We start from the raw sequence: 22,281 nt of genomic DNA, 5'->3' as shown, positions 1-22,281 counted from the left end.
GAGCTGCTGGCCAAATAAGTGGGATTTATGGAAGGAGAGGGAGAAAACAAAAGAGCCCACTTTGCTTGAACCAGGCTGTGTTTGTAGTGAGACTTGTAGATTTAACAGAACACATACCTTTGAGTTGTTAGTAGCAGCTTGTGTTAACTTCTGTTTTCAATTCCAAAAACTCTTTAGATGACTTGGCCACCCACTTTTCCCCTTAACCCTTCTCTTTCCATGCATCACCATGTTCAAGAACAAGTTGTAGTACAATACAGAGTACCTTGCACTTACAGCATTTTTCATCCTAAAATCGTAGAGCCATTTATATTAAATCTCAACACCTCTGTAAAGCAATTATCCTCATTTATAGATGGGGAGACAAGGGGCCTAATCCAGTACGACAAGTACCCAAAATAGGGATTGTTGTATTGGGAGAACGTAAAATGGAACCCTAGTCAAGGCGACTCCTCTTGAGTACACATGTGCACGCTGACTCAAAATTGTATAGGGGAAACTCCATTATCACCTACCTTGGGGACACCAGCATGCAGGTCGTGCGCCCCACCCTCCTTGGGGAAAAACTGCAGGGAGGAATCAGCCAGTAGGGGCACTTGTAGAAGCAGCCAAAGCAGGGACCTTCAGACATTCAGAGAATTTTCTAGTTTTGACTAGACTTTTTCTGCTCTGTGCTGAGTGGCTGTTTGCTCCATCCTGCCTCTCCCTCAAGGTCTTTCGCTCATCTTCAAGCTGCATCAGCCAATCTTACCCTCTGTCTCCATCACTCTTCCACTTAGCTCATCCCCTCTTAACTAAACACACCCAAAGCCCTCCAGACAAACCCTGGAACTAACATGCCTTTTGCTGCCATCACATGGTGGACTCTGCTTGTGTGTTCATCCCTTCCCCCCATCCTGTGTCTGTCTTGTACGCTTAGATTAAAAGCTCTTCAAAGCAGGGACAGTACTGCTGTGTTTGTACGATGCCTCATTCTTAGTTGGTCCTTAGACAGTGACATAACAAACATGATTAAAAATAATGACTGAAGTTAATTGGAGTTTTTCTGTTGACTTCAATTGTAAAGATTAGGATGACATGAATTGACTTCATAGAATCATATGAGATTAGGGTTGGAAGAGACCTCAGGTCATCTAGTTCAACCCCCTGCTGAAAGCAGGACCAACACCAACTAAATCATCTCAGCCAGGGCTTTGTCAAGCCGTGCCTTAAAAACCTCTAAGAATGAAGATTCCACCACCTCCCTAGGTAACCCATTCCAGTGCTTCACCACCCTCCTAGTGAAGCAGTGTTTCCTAATATCCAACCTAGACCTCCCCCACAGCAATTTGAGACCATTGTCTGTCATCTGCCACCACTGAGAACAGCTGAGCTCCATTCTCTTTGGAACCCCCCTTCAGGTAGTTGAAGGTTGCTATCAAATCCCCCCATTACTTTTCTCTTCTGCAGACTAAACAAGCCCAGTTCCCTCAGCCTCTCCTCATAAGTCATGTGCCCCAGCCCCAGATCATTTTCTTTGCCCTCAGCAGGACTCTCTCCAATTTGTCCACATCCCTTCTGTAGTGGTGGCCCCAAAACTGGACACAATACTCCAGATGTGAACTCACCAGTGCCGAATAGAGGAGAATAATCACTTCCCTTGATCTGCTGGCAATACTCCTACTAATGCACCCCAATATGCCATTAGCCTTCTTGGCAACAAGGGCACACTGCTGACTCATATCCAGCTTCTCATCCACTGTAATCCCTAGGTCCTTTTCTGCAGAACTGCCGTTTAGCCAGTCGGTCCCCAGCCTGTAGCGGTGCATGGGATTCTTCCATCCTAAGTGCAGGACTCTGCACTTGTCCATGTTGAACCTCATCAGATTTCTTTTGGTCCAATCCTCCAATTTGTCTAGGTCACTCTGAACCCTATCCCTACTCTCCAGCATATCTACCTCTCCCCCCCAGTTTAGTGTCATCTGCAAACTTGCTGAGGGTGCAATCCATCCCATCATCCAGATAATTAATAAAGATGTTAAACAAAACCAGCCCTAGGACCGACCCCTGGGGCACTCCGCTTGATACCGGCTGCCAACTAGACATCGAGCCGTTGATCACTACCCATTGATAATCTAGCCAGCTTTCTATCTACCTTATAGTCCATTCATCCAATCCATGCTTTTTTAACTTGTTGGCAAGAATACTGTGATATCAAAAGCTTTGCTAAAGTCAAGATATATCACATCCACTGCTTTCCCCATATCCACAGAGCCAGTTATCTCATCATAGAAGGCAATCAGGTTGGTCAGGCATGACTTGCCCTTGTTGAATCCATGCTGACTGTTCCTGATCACCTTCCTCTCCTCCTTCCAGTTCACTTCAAAACATCATTTTTACTATTCTCTACCTCCGCTTCCAAATGAGTCATGTTTGATAAGAACTTTGCACTGACCCATCTCTCAGTTCAGAAGTGACTGGAGGGCGAAAATATTATTTCCTCTGTTACACTAGGGAATTATATATTGAGGAGAGTAATTAGTCATTGGTTAGTCTCCTCTGCCCCTTTACTAGCATCATCTCTTTTTTTAGAAACCATCTCCTTACAAATAAACAGACATATTGCTCCAGCTCAGACCACTCCCAATAGTAAGACTTATGTTTATGACCAAGAGAGCATTGTCATTTCTGAGACTAGCCCATTTCAAGAGGGAACAATGTCTGCTGTTCCTAATACTACAGGACTTCAGGGAGGCTCTGGTTTCAGCACAATTTCCTAAAGATTTTGGGTTCTATTTAAATAATATGTTGGTCCACCTAACTTGTTTCTGAGATGAAGTTATAAACAACATTTTAGCCTCAGAGCCGTCCTGTTCCTGACTTTAGAAGGACTTCAGGACCACAGACAAGATGCATATGCAATTTTGAGGTCTGCCTTAGTTCAGTTATCCACGTTAACATGTGATTGAATGGGGCGAACAAAGCATCTATATACTACAGCTTGCTGTCTATATTTTTGTTAGAATCTGGTAAGCCTGTGACCTAGCGAGAGGTACAATTTACTATCCCTTGCAAGGACCATGGCTAGCTATATCAAATATTAAATATCTACTGGTAACTTGAACCTGGTCTGGAATTCCTATTGTTTACTGGGGTTCACACATCCTGTTTTCAGTCAAGAAAGTATTGTAATTTTTCTTTAAAAGGGAAGAAAAAGATCCAATACCTCTCTCCAAGTAAAGGAAGATGGATATAGTGTCAGGCTCAATTAGATCCAATTGTGATGGCTTTCCCCAAAGGGAACAATGCAGCTTTTGTGATGCACTCCCAACAGAAAGCTTGGTAGTTTTACAAAAATAATCCTGCAGCCATCTAGGTGCTGGCCCTCCTCCCTGGGGTGCAGAGGAGAACCCAGTGAAACTCCGCCGTCCTAGCAGGAAGTGGGATTTTTTTAAAAGTGTGTGGGTGGGTTTCTGCAGCATGAAAGAAGGAATTATGAATGCTCTAGTTTCAGTCAAAAATACATCAAAATATACAAGCCAGAAAGATTACAACTGGAAACAGCCATAACCTCTTTGCTAGGGCTATATTGTGGAGAGCTCATCTACCTGGGTGTAACTTGAGAGAAGCTGGCTAGGATAGAATAGTTTGGATGAAACAAAGTAGCCTGCTACAGCACTAGAAGTACTTAAAATGCAAATGTACAGGAACTCCACACCATCCCCCACTGCCCCTCCTCTGCATGGAGGAAAGCAGCTTAAATACAGCCAGGCCTGGAGAGGAATGTTAAAAAGAGGGGAAGAATCACCCTCCTCCTTTCCATAGGGACCCTCACATGGCGAGATTCAGTATGCATGACTGAACAAGCAAGCAAGCAAGCAAGCAAGGACAGCTCCTCTTTTAACTTTCCTGAACAATGGCTTTGCTCCTTCCATCATTTCACATTCTCTCTAACCCCAACCCTTCTTTAAAATAAAAGGGGGGGGGGGGAGAAAGAGAGAGAAAGCCCTGCTGCAGTACTTAGAGGGGAGAAAAGCTTTGTTTCATGCCCAATAAACAGCTTAAGCCCCTATCTTGAACAACAATACAAACCTCACATCATAGAAGTCTAAAAGGGACCCTGTCAGGTTAGAAGTCATACGTTAAAAAGAAAGTTTTCGATGGTATAAAAGGACATCTTAAGATTATTAGAACAATGTTAAAAATCCAATTTTTCCCATTTCCTCTTTACTTTTATCTCAGAGTGTACAATGAAAAAGTGAAACAGTATAGTCAGTTTTCTAGTTATTCACTTCCAAGTTCTCATGCACTAGCAAAAGACAGCAATTTTGTGTTGTTAATATTGCAGGAAAATTTTTGGGGTGTGGGGAAAGAGCAGAAAACCAGTTTTCATGGACTTTTAAATGAAACAGGAACATTGCCATGTGTCTTAAGTTTTTTAAAAACGTTTTCCCCCCTAAAGTGTCAAGTTTGATCTACTACACATCACTTTACCCCTATGTCCCTTCATAACAAATTTTATCAGTTGCAATTTGCCCAACCCCAAAATGAACTGGTACCCCAACATTAATCTCTACTTTCACTCAATTTATCTGAGAAAGTCAGCTGTTCTCATATACAATATTGGCCTTTCCAAAAGGAAGCAACACTCTCTTGTACATTTCTAATTATTACATTACTCAACATCCTGCACAGGATTGACCAGACTCCCCATTTCCTTTTACTCAGACCAAGTCACTCACTAAGTCAAGAGCACAGGCGAAACCCTCAATAAGCACACCACATTTCTTGCGACCAGTAGACAAGATACCTACCTTTAAAAAAACAAAAACAACACAGATACAGCTTTTTTTCAAAAACATACTTCATATTTCCTCTTTTATTATATAAATATCAGTTTAACCTTTTACTGTAAGAATATAAAATGTTTTAAGAGGATCTTTGTTTTTTTTATACAAATTCACAAACAGTACAATTAATCCATAGGGGTCTCTGGGTTTGCTTTAACTCCATGGTCTGGCCTGTTATTGTTGAGGATTTGAGATTTTGAATTAAAAAAAATAAGTAAAGAAAAAAGGCCAACATTTGTTTCTTTAAAAATTCATCAATTATTCTTCCTCTTTAAAATAATAATTAAAAAAATCTAAAGAACCAGCTCCATTTTACTGACAGAACAGAGATAAGACAGATGAATTTCAGTCTCCTCCCCTTCACATCGCAGCCTCAGGCCCTGCAGGCCTGTTCTGCTCCTCTCCCCACTTACAAACAGGAAGCCTCACACAACAGTGACCTTTTTTTGTAGGTGATTTGGGAGGGAGAGGGGAATATTTGCATATATATATATATATATATTTTTTTTTTTAAGAAACTGAACTTGCATTTCACACATTTCAATACCCCAATCCTCAGTATGGATTCTCACATGTTACACATGTTTGTGCTAGAGGACTAAAAATGCAGAAGCACAGCTGGATCCCCAAGCCCCAATGGAGAGGGAGGGAGAGGCACAGTCAGAATGTGAAGGTGGGGCACATTAGGGAAAGCTTTTAAAAAAAAAAAAAAAAAAGTTACAAACCCAAGGGGCATCTTTCCAGTCTAGGCACAAAAATGTTTCAGTCTCAAAATCTCTTTCTTGTAAGAATTCCAGGGCTTTAGAGAAAAAAGTAACAAATTAAAACGAGGTAGCCAGACATTATATATATATTTATATATATAGAATATATTCAGCAGAAAAAAAACGTACTTAATCCACAAGAACAGCAACTTCAAATGTCTTTAAAAATAAAACCATGGAAGAAAATGAATACTGAAGAAAGAAAGGATGAGAAAAAGGATGTAAGCAAGGGGAGGGTGGTGGTGGTGGTAAGAGGCTGTTTTGTAGTAATAATTTTTTGTATGCATTTCAAAATAAAACCACGTCACAGTATCTCAAATGAAAGCAAAAATGAAGCTGGAGATTCTTCCTTAAGTCCCTTGGGCAGATAGGAGCTGGTCATCCCCTCTGCCCCATTCGCCCCCAATCCAAAGGGGAAATGAATGTGTGGCTGGATATGTCTTTATCCCCACTTCTAAGAAAGAGAAGGCAGGGAGGAAGAGAGAGAAAAATGAAAGGGACGATGAATGGCTAAGGTGACTCCATCCCTCCAATGCAGGTGGGACATTTGAAGAGACTGGGATCTGTCTCCTTCTCTGTTGGGAATGGGGTGTGGGGAAAATGGTGTCTTCATCCCCAGTATGAGGAGGAGGGAGAAGTATTAGGAGTCTATCTTCATCCCCAGTGCAGAGAGATGGGGAAAAGAGTGGAGGGTCTAGGCACTCTCTCCAACCACAGTGCAGGGTGCAAAGGAATCATGTCCCTGTACTCAACTCGGGAGGGGAGGGGACCAGTGTAGCTCTCTCTATATCCAATGCACTGGAGAACTGGTGTGGTGGGAGATTGTATCCAACCACAGGGCAAAATGGGGTAGAAGTGAAGAGGGGGTGGGACTGGAAATAAATGGAATATGTATATCTGGGAAAGGCTATTTCTGTCACAATCCCCAGTTGGGATGGGGGAAAAAAGAATTGGAATGGTTTGACAAGGGGGTGTCTTTGTTTGTACCCAGCGCAGAAGGACTGGGGTCAGTGGATATGGAACATGCAGCTAATAAGCTTTTTTTTTTTTGGGGGGGGGGGTGTTCCCATTTCCATTCCCACCCCCATTAGAGAAGGTCCCTATTCTCAAAACTGAGCAGGACTGGAGGTGAATAAGAATAGGGGGCTTTCTTCGTCAATCCCTAGTGCATGAGGGGTTAGAATCAGAATTGGAGTGGGGAGGGGTATCTCCAGCCCCAGTGCATAAAATTGCAAGCCTCTATCCCCAATGCAGAGAAGGATGAGGAAAGGGGTACTGTATTCCCAATGGAAGGCTGAGGATGACATGGAAGAAATGAGGGTTCTCTCTCTTCCCTCTCCTGCCCCAGCCAGTGCAGAGGTGGGTAGGTGGCATGGAAGGGATGGGGTGGGCTCTCTCTATCCCTGCCTCCTTCCAGTGCTGGAGTGGGCAGGTAGCATGGGTCTGTGTGTGCGGCCCCACCCCCCCGACTGCAGCAGTCAGTCAGTGAGTCCCTCCAGAGAGGATGGAGGTCTCCAGGTGCCCCCTCCTCTCACCTCACCTTCTCGCTCTCAGTCATTTGCCAAAGTCCCAGGTTAAGCACCTTGAGACAGGGCAGCTGCGTGATGCGCTCCAAGCCCCGCTTAGTGATGCGGGTGCAGCCATAGAGATCAATGCCTGTGAGCTGGCTGAGGTGCTCCGCAATGAGCTCCAGGCCCTTGTCAGTGATACGGACACACTGGCCAATGTTGAGCGTGCGGAGCCCGTGCATCTGGCGCACCATACGGTTGATGCCTTCATCGCTGATGTGGCAGGAGCAGAGGGAGAGGGAACGCAGCCCATCCAGGCCCTGTGCGATATAGGCTAGGCTCTGGTCCCCCACCTTGTCACAGAAGGAAACATCGAGGCCCGAAAGACGCAGGCTGCCCATGGCCAGATGCATGATGCCTGTGTCGCTGATGTTGTCACACGAGCGCAGGTTGAGGCTGCGCAGGCTGCTCATGTGGGACAGGTGGAGCAGCCCCGCATCAGAAATGCCCCCACAAAAGCTGAGGTTGAGCTGGCGGAGGCGTCCCAGGCCTCGGGCCAGGTGCTTTAGTGAGAGGTCGCTGAGCTTCTGGCAGTCCTGCAGCGTGAGCTGCTCCAGGCCCAGACAGCCCTCAGCTGCACTGCGGGTCATGCCCGCCAGGTGCCCAATGCCCACGTCAGAGAGGTGGCGGCAGGAGCGCAGGTTGAGGCTCTTGAGGCGCTGCAAACCCCAGGCGATGAGTAGGAGGCCGGTGTTGGTGATGTTGCTGCAACCGCCCAGCTCCAGCACCTCGAGGCCCTTGAGGTACTGGGCGATGCGGCCCAGGCTGCTGTCGGTGATCTGTTTGCACAGGCTCAGGTTGAGCGCCCGCAGCGAGCCGATCTCCGCCACGAAGGCATGGCCCAGCCCGTTGTCGGTGAGGTTGTAGCAGCCGCTCAGGTTGAGGCTCTCGATCTCCGCCATGCCCTGGATCACGTAGCTCAGGCTGCGCCGCAGAGACAGGATCTGCACCCGCCGGATGCCCCGCGCCGCCAGGCTGGGGAAGAGCGAGGGGTTGGCGCGGCGCAGGTGCAGCTTGGCCTCCACGCCCCGCCACACGGAGCGGTGGTAGGCGGCGTCCCGCCAGGCCGTGCACACCTGCGCCGCGCGGCCCTTGTCCCGCACCTCCAGGTACCCGAAGATCATGGCCAGCAGCTCCGGGAACAGGCAGGAGATGTGCGTCTCCATCGCACAGCCAGGCCCAGCCGCCGCGCCCGCCGGATCCCCGCTGCTCGGCTCCTCCGGGCCCGGCCGGCCGCCGCGCCCGCCGGATCCCCGCTGCTCGGCTCCTCCGGGCCCGGCCGGCTGCCGCTTCCGCTGGGTCCCCGCTGCTCGGCTCCTCCGGGCCCGGCCGGCTGCCGCTTCCGCTGGGTCCCCGCTGCTCGGCTGTGGCTGCTGCCGGCTCCGGGGCCCTCACATCGCCGCCCCGTGTGACAGGCCGGGGGGACGCTGCTCGCGGAAGGGGCCCGGCCCGGCTCTGGGGCTCCGGCTGCCGCCTCTATCCCCGCCCCGGGCGGGCCGCGCTGCGGCCCCCGCGCTGCTGCAGCCGGTGCGGGCGGGCCGCCCCGTGCCGCATTGTGCCGCCTGCCCCGGGCGGGGGCTCCCGGAGGCGCCTCTCGGTCCCTGGTGCCGGCTCCGAGCCCCGCCGCCTCCTTTGTCTCCGAGCCGCCTTCCCAGCCCCGCAGCCCGGGGCCGCCCGCAGCCCGCTGCCCCGCGCGGGGGGAGAAGGGGCCGCGCCGCCGATCCCGACCCCGCCGCTCTGGGCCCAGGCTCCGCGCTGCCGCCGACGGGATCCGCCTGCTTCGCTCCTCCGCGCTGCGCTCGCCGCTGGGCCCAGGCGCCGCGCTCCGGCCGGGGGGAGGGGGAAGAGAAGGAGGCGGCGCTGGGCTGGGTCTGGCGACGGCTGAAGCCTTCTCCTCCCCCAGCGCAATGGTACGATCCGGAACACTCCGAGCCGTCACCCTGGAAACAGCGCGGCCCATTCTCTGCGCTCGCGGATTAACCCCTGCCGCGCCGCCGCCGCCGCCGCGCTGCCCCCCTCCCCGGGAGCTCCCGGCCGGGAATTCCCTTCCCCCACAGCCAGCCTCGACCTGGCGCCTCTTCCTCTCCCGAAGGAACCATCCCCCCGCCGCCAGCGGGCCGCAGCCCGAGTCCCCGCTCCCGCCCGGCCCAGCAGCGGCCGGACGAGGGGCCTGGACACGGTCACCCACCGAGCCGTGCGCTGCCCCGGCCTCAGCACCGCTCCCTGCCCTCCGCCAGTGTCTCCAGAGCCCCCGGAGAGCCCCCCCCCCCGTCCCTCGCGCTGCAGGGCGGCATATCACACGCCCCCCCCCCCGCTGCCACTCATCGCTGCCGGCAGGTTAAGGTCACAGCTCCCCCCCCAAGCCAGGAAACACCGTAGCCATATGTCTGGGGAACTTCAGCTCAGCCGTAAGGGCCCCGGCCGCCCTGGCTTTGTCTCGATTTGGGGGAACTAAAGCCCTGGTGTAGGCGGGGCAGCTTGTGTCTTCATAGGCCTGGGGCTCTGGGTTTCAACTCGACCAGCAAGCACGTGCTGAAGTACAGCCTGCCCCGTCTGCCCTAGAGTTGTTAGGGGAGGTGCTAGCTAACCTGGCCTTTAAAAAAAACAACCACCCTTTTTCACCCTTGTCTAGGCCTAATTTCCCATGAAGCTCCCTAGGAGTCTGTGAGCTGAGAGATTTGGTTAATTGTGTATCAAGGTGACATTAAACAGCAAGGCTGGGCTAGTCCATTGGCTCCACACTAGGAAGTGAAACCAGGACAGAAAATTGTTTTCAGCAATGGGGCATGTGAACAAATATTGAAAGTGGTGTAAGTGCTAATGTAGACCAGGCACAGGTCATTAAAAGGCATTTCAAGTACAGAGTGCTTGAGACTTGTATTTGCCTGGTCTCAACAGCCTTTTGTGCATTAGTAAACATTGTACATGTTAACGGGGGTGCAGCTGCACTCATGTTAAAAGCAGCTTAAGTGCTAGTATAGGCCAGATAAAACTTTTCAAAACAGTTTCAGAAAACAGTATTGCCTTTTTCTATTGGAAAAGTACAACAAAATTCCCACTGGGTCAGGTGAACTTGGGGAAGCCTTAGGACTCATTTTTAACACTGTTTTGGTAACTTACTTTTTACCACATTTAACTAAAACACTAACAAAACTGATCTGGTTACTGGAGCCTAGATTATACTACAGCTCCCATGAGCCTGGCTGAACTGATAGCACTAGTTTTAATTATTTTGTCCGTGTCCGGTGTAGAAAAGGAATTTAAACTGTTCTCAGTACTGATTCTGGGGAGATAATTGGTGAAAACCATTTCACCAATGGTTATTTCACCTAGCATAGACAAGTTGCAGTCATGAGTTAAGATTACTATGAGAACCATCACTGATGCATTTCCTGACTTAAGTGTTTACAGCCATAAATTGAGCATTATAGTTTTATTTCTGTTTCCCTCGGGTCTTTTTGTTTTTAGGTAAAAGGGGAGATTATAAGGCTAATATCTCTCTTGATTTGTGCAGTTCCAGGCTTGAATCTTAAATAACTGTGAATCTCCACAATGAAATAGCTGCAAAACACCCATACTCCTGTTGATAGTATAAATTATACATTATTCTGTAGTTCATTGATAGCATGTTAACTCTAAATTCAGAGAACATTTTGTACTGCACATGTGCTAAGCCATTTTTTAAAATCATGCATATAATGTTTGTTTGGATTCTTGCTGCATGTTTGCCAGGAAACTAGTTATTTGTGATGAATAGCCACCAGGAAATATATGGGCCCTGATCCTGCATTCTTATCCACTTACATGATTTCCTATATTAACTTGAGTGAGTTTCTGAATGGCCATGTGGGGTCTATTATAGCAGATCTTACTGCATGTTTGGGATCTAAACTTGTAAAATTCAACCAATTTTTGTGGTTATTAGGTGGGGGAAAAAATCTTAGGCTCTCATTCTGCAATCTGCTCATCCTGGGGGGACCCTAACGTGAATGTGCAGCCCCACTGAAGTCAACTGGGCTCCTTACGGCGATTTCCTGTGTGGATCCGTCAGCAGGATCAGGTCCTTAGATTTTATCTATTTTACACAGGAAAGACTATTTTCTACCCTCTCCCTAATTATAAAATATCCTATGTGAATAGATTTTACTCTAAATAAATAAAATCTACTTTTCTGTTTAGACCAATCATAGAAAACCTCAGCCAAAAGAGAGATTTTACATAAAGATGAGAGCAAATGAAAATGGATTGTAATAGAAGTGCTGACACATTAACCATTCCAAGTGCATATCATGGTATATAAACTATATGGGCCCAATCATGCAACCCTTATTTATAAGAATTGTTTTATTAAAGTCAGAGAAACAACTTGTATGAGATGTCTGCAGGATTGAGCTCTATGCACATTGGGCAAAAGATGAGAGATACGGAACATGGGATGGTAACATTACAGAATGTTGGGATAGTTGTGTTACTCATAAAATTGGCAAAGCTACAAGTGAGTTATGTGTCATCCTGAACAAATGCCCATATAACTTTTATACCTTTATACTATAGTGTATTCCATATATGCCACACTTGTTTCAGAAAAAACTGTCCTATAAATGTTTTCATGTATTTTAATTACTATTTTTCAATTCCTCTACCTTACAAATTAGAGTGGTAGAAAAATGACCATTTAAGGCCTAAAAAATTACTTAAAACAGTATTTCTATCTGGTATTGGGGTGTCATGATTTTAATATAGGCCATCTGTGACTAGCAAAGGCTACAAACAGATGATGCATATTCTTGGAGAGCCTGAAATCTCTTTCTCCCATGGCATGCAACAAGAATCTTTAAATCCTGGTTGTCCACAGAGTATCAAAGCTTTTAAATCTCTCACCGGTCTAAAATTGACTAATTCTGGTCCTTGGACTGGTTGTAAAATTGAATCCCTGATCCACCATGGTAGAGGGGAAAAGAAAACATTTTTATAGTAGGTTATTATTTTATCTAAAGGATGGCTCTTTCGAACCACTCAGAGTTTTAAAATATCTGCATGCAAGTGGAATGGTCAAAATGCACAATAAATGCAATTTATCACATGGTTTCCTCTGTTTAATCCATAGTTGCAGAAATAAAGACATTCATGCCATGTTTATCCTGACCTCATGTGGTACAAATGTTTTTATCACATAGATGGCTAGCACCATCTCTTGATAAACTGCATTTATCAAAAACCTCATAGGCACTCAGACTGCTGATCTATCTCCTGGAACTATTTTTAGCATTCCAAACCCTTGAACAACTCCAAACAGCTACTATCTCTTTTTGAAAGGACTTGACAGATAAATGTTTCATTCCCCCCTCCAGCCCCCTCAAATTACACTGGTATTTGGTGCAGGCTGGACAGTTTTTATTGGTAGGTTGTTCAGGGTGATTTGCATAACTGGATTGTGGCTTCAGCACTTGTGAGTTATTCATGCTGATAAAACTGCACTGTCATGTATTCTGTAACTTATATCACATGTGTGGTCATGATATCCATGGACTTTTCTGCAGTTCTTGTCTTAGCCTGTCCCTATTTGTTTCCCTTGCCTCTTAATTCATAGTACAATATTCTCTCTCTCCTTCAGGCATGGTTCAAATGAAGCATATAGTAAAGATAGTGAATAAAGGTCCTGTCATAGGTTGTACTTTTAGTGCGTCCCTGTGGGGGCGAAAGTGGGTGCCTCTCATCACAGACATCCTTCTCTAGCTTCAGGTGTCTCTGTAGAGCCAGTTTAAGGTGCAGAGTGTGATTCTCTGATCAAAGTTTTGGGGGAGAGGAAAGCAACCCTTTACTAGGCATTAAACAGTCCAAAAAAAGGTAAGAGCGAATCAAATAATGCGGCAGCCCACAAAACAAAATAATGCGACTCCCCCAGCGGTTCCCCAAAAGATAAGAGGTCAGTAGTGTCTGTGAATGGGGTCTGGGCCCCTCACTCCCTTGTGTCCAATAGGACCCAGGCTGGGCACCCCACAAACAAAAGGGAAAACAAAGGGAAGAAGGTCCCTCTACATCTTCAGAGGGCCCAGGTGGCAGACGCTTTTCAGCAGCTTAGTGGGTAAGCAGCCCCTATTCTGTGGGGCTAGGGAGCTCTGGTTCTGCTTCCCTCTGAGTGCCATTCTGTGCCAGGCTTGGATTCTCCTTTCTAAGGAGACTTCCCTCTCCAGATTTGACAGGCCTCACAGGTACGCCAGGTTGGGCTGATCGTGCCCAGAGGAGCTCTTTGACCCCTTACTGATGTGTGGAAATGTGTCCCAGTACATATCCCTGTGCTCTTTCCCTGCTTCACTCCAAGTGATAGAGCTCCAACCAGGGATATGGAAAAATCCATCCTGAATTTAGCCACAGAAATTTCCCAGTTGATATTTTCCACTGAATGCATCCGATGAAGTGAGCTGTAGCTCATGAAAGCTTATGCTCAAATAAATGTGTTAATCTCTAAGGTGCCACAAGTCCTCCTTTTTGCGAATACAGACTAACACAGCTGCTACTCTGAAACCAGTTGATACTAGCTCTCTTGCCAGTGGGTGGTGGCTGCTGTGATTCCAAGGGAATGAGGCACCTATTAAACTATTGGCAGCTATTAAAAAAATAATGTTCTTCTGACCCTTTTCTTCCTTTTGCTCTCTATCACGCTGATTGAACTCTAATCCAGCTCCTAAAGCAGGGATCGGCAACCTTTCACAAGCGGTGTGCTGAGTCTTCATTTGTTCACTCTAATTTAAAGTTTCACGTGACAGTAATACATTTTAACATTTTTAGAGGGTCTCTTTCTATAAGTCTAGAATGTATAACTAAACTATTGTTGTATGTAAAGTAAATAAGGTTTTTAAAATGTTAAGAAGCTTCATTTAAAATTAAATTAAAATGCAGAGGCCCCCGGGCCGGTGGCCAAGACCCAGGCAGTGAGAGTGCCACTGAAAATCAGCTCGCGTGCCGCCTTCGGCACACATGCCATAGGTTGCCTACTCCTGTCCTAAAGCAATGTATTCCCCACCCCGCCTAGCTGACCCTAATCGAGCCCCTAAACTAACTTCCTGATAAGCTACATTCCCTCTGACCCATCTCCGTGTAATGAGGATGTTTCCATCTTCCTTGCTTCTCTTCTAACATTCTATTTCTCCTTCCTTCTTCCCTTCAGTCACCCAGCCCCAACTACTGTGCTCGGCAGCATGCCGATTCAAAGGGGCTAGCAGCTTTCCCCAAAAGAGCAGAGAAACCTGCAGGAGGCACTCTCTCTCTCTCTCACACACACACACACACTTGCGGCGGGTATAATAGGCCAGGGAAGGCCTTGCCTTTCCTGTCCCTGGCACCAACCTGCCGCCAGACACCCAGGCTGCAGTGGCCCCGGCCCTTCCCCGAGACCCCCACTGCCTTCTCCACTCCACACCCCCTTCCGTCCCCACTGCTCGCCATGTCCCTCCTCCTCAGGACGGGGGAGTGAGGAGGGACACGGAGAGCCAGCGGCCGGTAGACTGAGCAGGCTCAGCCGGGCGCTGGGGCCGGCAGCTCGGCGGGGGAGCAGAGCCTTTAGGGGCAGGAGGAGCTGGCGTTAGGGGGACGGCAGCTTGGCCTGACCTGACTCTGGCAGGGGGGCTGGCAGCTTGGCTTGGCAGGCATGGGGGGGCCAGCAGCTCGGCCCGGCACTGGGGGAGGCTGGCAGCTCGGCCCGGCCCAGCACTGGGGCCAGCCTAGTACTGGGGGAGGCTGGTGGCTCAGCCCACTCCAGTCCAGCACTGCGGGGGAGGGGAGGCAGCAGCTCAGCCCGATATGGCTGGGGTGGGCCAGGGCTCCTCTGGTCGCAGGGGCCCCTCAGAATCAAGGCTTCTCCTTTTACAGCGGGGTTTGGGGGCTCTGGCGTATGTGGGGGCAGGGCCTTGGACAGTGGGGCGGAGCCGATGGATTTGCCTCCCCAAAGCAGGGGTTCACCCACCGCCTATGTGCATACGCACACACACACATGTAGGAGTTTAGCTGAGTTTCTGTGATTAGTTGATGTTGACTTTCACTTTTCTGTCTCTTGAGATTTCTCTCCCTTGGATATTTGTTTTCTAAGTGTGGGACATTTCTGCAAGGCCTAGTGTACACTGAAGAAATTTCCCTCAATTTTAATTGGCTTGAAAAACCAGATAAGCCAAATTTAAAGCTGGCTGGAAATGTAGCATAGACCGCACTCCAGGTGGCCTAAGCTGTCTTTAGCAAACCAGTTTCAGAACCTTCTTCAGCAGGTTCCATCTGGAGTCTAGTCTATGCTATGGCTGCAAGTGGTTTTAAAGTTCATTTAGTTAAACTGGTTTTAAAATGAATTTTTGGGGTAATTTTCCCACGTAGACCAGGCCACGATGCTCCTGTAGCACTGTGACAGTTACAGCCAACGTTGTTCTAGTCACCAAGTCCTGACATGAACTAGCAAAGAGAAGGTGCCAACGTTTCATGGCACTGATATTTTCTGGAAGGTGTCTCTTGGAGACCATTTGCTACTCTTCCGTTTCATAGGCTAAGTTGACCCCATCCATACTGACAGGGGTGCTGAGAGCCATTAAAACAAACTGTAAACCCTGTATATGATGGAAACCACTTCAAGCCAGGGGTTCTGGCAGCACCCCCAGTACCCTTAGTTCCAACACCCATGTGCACTGATGAATTTTCCTACAGTTAGTAAGGTGGCAGAGGAGCTGCAGCTGGGTAAGGTGGGGGTTCCTTTTCTTTCATCTCTGAAATGTTCAGCACAAATGATTCTGTAAAATACCTCTGCACTGTAATAAATAATTCCATGGCAGAGGTCTCCAGGATTAATAGAGATCTGTGCCCATGAATGCAACCAGGGTGAATATGTACTGCATATATATCAGAGCAGGGTCTGTCAGATGGGTGGATTACTTTTGGAATCTGCATTGTGCATCATTCCACTTGATCCTTTTCCTGGCCAGCTATTATAATAAAAATATATAATCAGACAAAGTTTTTTGCGATTAAAACATCATATTCCTCTTCTCTTGCAGACTTTTATTGTAAATATCAGATCACATTGAAAACTTCATGAAAGAAAACATACAGAGTGTGTGTGTGTAATACAGATAATACAGTTATGATATGTTAAGGGGCTAAAAATTAATAGTCTATATTACGTTTTCTCAAATCTGTCTGAATTAAGCAATCCTGGTTTGCCATTTATTGACCTGTTTCAGTATTGATAGCATCATTCAACATACGGGCACTGTGGATGTACAATAAGGTTTGGTGCAAAATTCAGACCTGCTATCTCAGTGCAAACAGCAGGTTTAAATTTGGGCCTTTTTTGAAGGTAGTGGGGGACAAGGTTTGTTGTTAATAAGTGACCTTGAAAAAAAACATCACAATACTTCCAGGAGGCACAGGACTGAGATCCAGGAGTTACATTGCCACCATGTTGGTATGTGACTAATGCTGCAGTAATACACAGGGATCAAGCCCCACATATAAATCAACAGACAGGACTGTGTGATGAACAAAAATATATGATCCAGGAAATTACAATTAAATGCCATGGTACACAGGGGATGCACTGCTTGTCTGCTACTGTGTGACAGGATGGTCTAGTGGTTAGAGCAAGGGACTGGGATCTAGGAGACTTGGGCCATGGTCATACGCAAGGCACTTCACTTTCTGTGTGTTATTTTCTCCATGTGTAAAAGGGGTCTTATGAGGCTTAATATATTAATATTAGAGGGAGGGTATTAAAGTGGAGTATGAAATCCCAAACTGCAACACTGATAATTCATTGTAGTAGAAGCCACAATAGGGTTGTGGCTGTATCTTTCTTTCATTCTTGGTACCAAAAAGGGATAAAGATGGGGGGAATGGCTGACATAATAAGTATTAATGGCAATGTCTTGAAGAGTAAACAGAATGCTCATGTAGTAATCAATTTTATGGTTCAGCAAGGAGGATTGAATCCAAGACCTCCATTGCTAAAGCATAAGCTTCTGCTACTTGAGCTAAAAGAGTAGCAGATTTATATCTTCTGTGGACCAGTCACTAGAGGGGACACATAACACACATTGAACAGAGCATTACATGATTATACAATCTGTCCCTCCTTGGATGGGCTGCCACCTCCACCTAGTTCAGAATGTTACAGTAAAGGGCCAAACCCATCTCTGATGTAACTCTAGTAGATTCAGTCCATGCAAGTGCAAATGCCTAGTCAAGCCCCTGGTCACCAGTAGTGGCAAGCCCTCGGAGGAGGGGACTGTGGCAAAGCAAAGTGTCCTCCACTTCCCCTCTGCCAGAGGACTTGCCTGCAGCCAGAGCAGCCCCAATATTGGACAGTACCAGCTGGGTTGGGGGCATGGGTGGTCCAGCTATCAGTAGAATTTAAAGTTGCTCCCCTCTGGCAGAATTCAAGGGAGTGCATGTACTAATACCAATGTCCGTCCTTCCTCAGGTGAATCCTTCCTGGTGCACATGGGACTACACTGGTACAGGAAGAAGTAATTCACACATCCCTGCATTAGCAAGGGTGAGGCTGGCCCATGGAAGGATTACATTTAACTCTAGGGATTTTAATGTGTGGTATTTTCCTGTCCCTGGACTACATGCAGTTGTTAATTTTAACTATTAACTACTCCCTCTCTGGAATAGAGCCATCAGTACATTTCCCAATAGTAAATCACATTCTAAAATTGGCAGTTCACTGGAATTTCATGAAGTTATGTCTCCTGTCCAATAAATATTGGCTTCAAACCATGTCTCAGAGGAAAGCTGAAAAATAGGGCTGTACAACTCTAGGAACTTACTGTGAAAATCAGTCACAATTCAAGCCCAGTGTGAAGGAAGAGCAAATACAAACTCCCAAGTAAAATATACAAAATGCTGTCTTAAACTGACCATGGGGTTTATATTAGCATTTGCTAGGGGAAGCGTGGTTTGACACCTTGTTCGTAAAAGCAATAGTTAGTCCAGAGGCTCCTGGTGTCAAATCTGCTAGGCTGTCAGAAATTCATCACTGCATTTCCTGAGAGGCCCTGCAACAGAGATAAGTGCCATTCAGAAACTGTATTCCCGATGCTTCCATTCTGTGGTATCTGGAGCCATCTTGGTGCTTGGATTTGAGCCGTACAATATCCTGAAACATGCTGCTTATCTTTGTACATCAGAAGTCTTAGACATGCTGTTTGAAGATGTAGGTGTATGGGGGGGAGGTGGCTATGTAAATGGATATAGCACCAAATTTGTGTTCTTTAAGAAAAGGAGTACTTGTGGCACCTTAGAGACTAAGAAATTTATTTGAGCATAGGCTTTCGTGAGCTACAGCTCACTTCATTGGATGCATTCAGTGGAAAATACAGTGGGGCTCCCGATGAAGGAGCTGTAACTCACGAAAGCTTATGCTCAAATAGATTTGTTAGTCTCTAAGGTGCCACAAGTACTCCTTTTCTTTTTGCGAATACAGACTAACACGGCTGCTACTCTGAAACCTGTTCTTTAAGAGTACTTCAAATCATTTCCCATTTGATTCCTAAATGCAAAATACTCTTCTATTTACAGTACATTCATTTTATGTTAGATCATGTTTTTCCATAGGACAAGCCATTTTCATGTAAAATGAGAGCACAGCTTCCTTCAATCCCCGCCACTCCCAACTCCCAAAATGTGTGTGTCAAGGGAAGGGCAGATTAGAAATATTTGTTTCAGTTCAGTTTCTTTGTCTGCAAAATGACTGATTTGTGTGAAAAAGCAGATTTCTTTCCACTCTTTCACCTGTGAGCTCTTCCATTTCCTCGTAGCCTTGTTAGCAGTGGTGTTCAACCCCTATTGCCAGCACACCCCAGTGTATGTTCATCCTGGTCTTCCTGGAAGTAGTGAATCTTCTCTACTACTACTAAGATTATTCCTTAATACCCTGATGTAGAAAACACAATCACACTCTTTAGACACACTGAAACTTGTGAATATATTTGTGGAATGACTATGGGAATGTGAGACTAATAATAATGCTTTACATGTTTCTAGCACCTTTCATTTGAGCATTTCAAAGCTCTTTACAACCATTAGTGCTTCAAGCCTCACAGTACCCCTGGCAAATCAGCTTAGTATTATCCTCATTTACTTATGGTGAAAGAGAGGCACAGAGAATTTAGGGGCCTGATTTTAACAAGTGTTGAGCACATGCAGGTTGACTTCATATAGAGTTTTTGGGTATCCAGCACCTCTGAAAATCAGGCCCGAGTTGTCTCCAGCTGGACACCCAAAAATAGGGGCACTTGAAATCACTGGATATTTTTGAACATTTTAGCCTAATGCCCAGATCCTCACAGGTATTGAGGCACCGAACTACTACTGCAATGAATATGAGTTAGGATCTTAAATATCTTGGAAGACCTGGGTGTAAGTGACTTTCCAAAAGTCACACGCTTAGTCTCTGGCAGGGCAAGGCCTATAGCACAGATCTCCTAGTCCCCCATCCAGTGTTTTAACCACAAGGCCAAGCCCCCGCTCTGTTTCAATGGAGACTAGAGAGCAATGGCATCTTCGCAAGTCAGTTGGCAACCAAACTGTATTTTACTTAGATTGGGTCACATGTTTCCATCTAATCCCCGCACTGAAAATGCCCAGCTTCCTGTTTTCCCCTGGGTTTCCCAGCAAGACATATTGAATATGCAGATGTGCAGGCACACACATACACATGCTTTCCTGGAAGCAACCGCTCAGACTTTGTTCTGGATATTTGTTTTACCCTAACTTCTCTAATCCCGAAAGCGATATTAAACAGATTTTTTTGTTTAACCTTTGCATGAAACACTCTCTTTCTCTCTCTCTCTTTATGTTTAAGACTATGTGGTTTTAGTTACATTTTGCTAAACATCCAGAGAGCTGCCTGCAAGGAGCACCACATAAGTGAAAATATATCATGATTATTATGAGCAACACACAAATATATTCTCAATCACATCCCACATTTGCTTCCCCTAGAAGATGGTCTCGAACACACACAGCCACAGTTCTCAAATATTTCCATGTAATAATAAATAACCATGTTAGTGCTGTGTACTTATACAGTGCTAGTCCCCAAGGACGTAAAAGTGTTTAGAAAGCTAGGTAGTGTTATGGGGGAAATGAAGCACAGAGAAACTAACTGATTTGTCCAAGGTCAAAGAGCAAGACAATGCCATTGGGAATAGAACTTAGGACTCTTGACTGCCAGTCTCCGCGCTAACCAATAGGTACTTTGCTTCCCATGTAAGGAATCTGTGGGTGCAAACAAAAGTACCATGCTTGCCAGCTGAACCACACACAGGTAGCATCAGAGAGAGACTAGAAGACTTTCCATTCTAAAAAACAGGCTGCAACTTAAAGAAAGAAAAATCTCCACTAGTTGTAGTAATGTAAGAGCATATATCCTAGATAGGAATTCTTGAATTCTCCAGCATACAATCCAAAGCACAAACTCATCCACTGACACAGACACAGGCTTGTTCTGAAGTACACTGGCACACAAACCACATGAACATACGCACACATTATGAAACGCAACCCTCCTGCACAACAATAAGCATCTCTCCCTGCCCCTGCCAACAAATGACCTCTCCCCCCACTTATCTCCTGCCTCAAACCTACTTTATTTTCATGGGAGAACCATTTATTCCAATGGAAGAACATTAATCTTTATTTGGTCAACAAAGCCAGTTTGCATTCCAGATTAATAGTCATTCCACCCACAGAACTTCCCCTGTCCCTTTCCATCTATCATATTTAATATTTCATTAACCAAGAAGAACAGAAATGTACAAGATAATCATGGAAGAAATCTTCAATATTGTCAGTGACCTTTTGGATGACATTATGAAATAACTGCCTTCCAAGATTTGATTTTTTTTAAATTATTTATCCATATTTGAGTTGTTACCCACTAAATTTTTGTGGGGGTATTTGCTTTTCCTCTAAGTTAAAGGTCATAATAAACAGTTTTATTAAGTTTGTGGAAAAAATTATCTCTCACAAGTTAATCCCTTGTGTTTGATAATTTTCTGCCTAGACATAATTCTGAATGGGGAATTAATAATAATAATAGATTGTATTTGTATAATGTCTTTCATAGAAGGATCTTGAAACATTTTACAAACTATTGTAACACCACTGTTGAAACAGATATCTCCATTTGGCAGATGGAGAAACTGAATCAAAGTCTCTATGAACTAGTGTGTCCCAAAATCCCACAGCATATCAGCAGACGTTCTAGGAATAAAATCTCAGGTCTTGGCTCAAAGGCCCCTGCTCTTACCACTAGACACACAGGGTCAGATCCTCAGCTGGTGTAAATCAGCATATTCAGTGGAGCTATGATTATTTACATGAGCTGAAGATCTCACCTTGTATCTAGTAGCTGAGACTGCCTGCACAACTGTAACTTGAGTGTCACAAACTAGGAAGTCTAATGATAGCGTCATTATACACCCAACACACACATTTCCATTTCATTGTGAATAAGAATTACTCAATAACACTTTCTTTTTGTCCACAAGCATGAGTATGACAGTGTGGTGACATCTGAGGTGTGAAAATAACCAAGATTAATTTTGGACCAACACAATAAAAGAAATCTAAACAAGGCATCCTTTTCTAACATCATTGCACCTAGTGAAGGAATTGCATGTATTTTAAGTCAGTACTCATGGACTGCAAAATGTAGGCACTATGGATCAGATTTTCAAGTGCTCAGCATCCACAGGCTAGGCCAGATTTTCCAAACAGTTCAGTTCTCACTTAGATATCCGCTTAGGCTAAATTTTCCAGAGGGTTCTGTACCTAGAAATTCCTGTTATAGCAGTTATCGTCTGATTTTAAAAATTGCTCAGTACCCCTATGTGCAGAGCTGTTTGGAAAATCTGTCCACTTATCTTGGTGCCTAAACAGGAGCCTGAGATCTTTTGTGAGTCTGGCCCCAGTGCGGAATTAAGGGCAGAACTGCATCCTTAAAGTGTCCCTACGGTTAGATGACCAGTTCTGCCAAAACTTCATCTGAGTTCGCTGATGTAAAACAAATTTTCATTCCTCTTAGCCCTGCAGATCCAACACAGCTGTGGGGAGAGTGAGCTGCATTCTATTATG

General features: G+C 45.9%; 2 protein-coding genes across 2 annotated transcripts in view; one reads left to right on the top strand and one right to left on the bottom strand.

Annotated features, from left to right (window-relative positions):
* WNT5B (Wnt family member 5B) overlaps nucleotides 1-22,281 on the top strand; it is a 97,099-nt gene that overhangs the window by 45,558 nt on the left and 29,260 nt on the right. The gene's annotated exons all lie outside the window — the stretch shown is intronic.
* Nucleotides 3,409-9,076, bottom strand: FBXL14 (F-box and leucine rich repeat protein 14). Its single transcript, XM_073320325.2, has one exon. It carries the CDS (start codon nucleotides 8,325-8,327, stop codon nucleotides 7,125-7,127), a length of 1,203 nt encoding a protein of 400 aa, XP_073176426.1. The 5' UTR covers nucleotides 8,328-9,076; the 3' UTR covers nucleotides 3,409-7,124.

The sequence above is a fragment of the Lepidochelys kempii genome, chromosome 1 (assembly GCF_965140285.1).
Source record: "Lepidochelys kempii isolate rLepKem1 chromosome 1, rLepKem1.hap1, whole genome shotgun sequence".
Taxonomy (NCBI): Eukaryota; Metazoa; Chordata; order Testudines; family Cheloniidae; genus Lepidochelys; species Lepidochelys kempii.
This window is presented reverse-complemented; position numbering and strand designations above follow the sequence as displayed.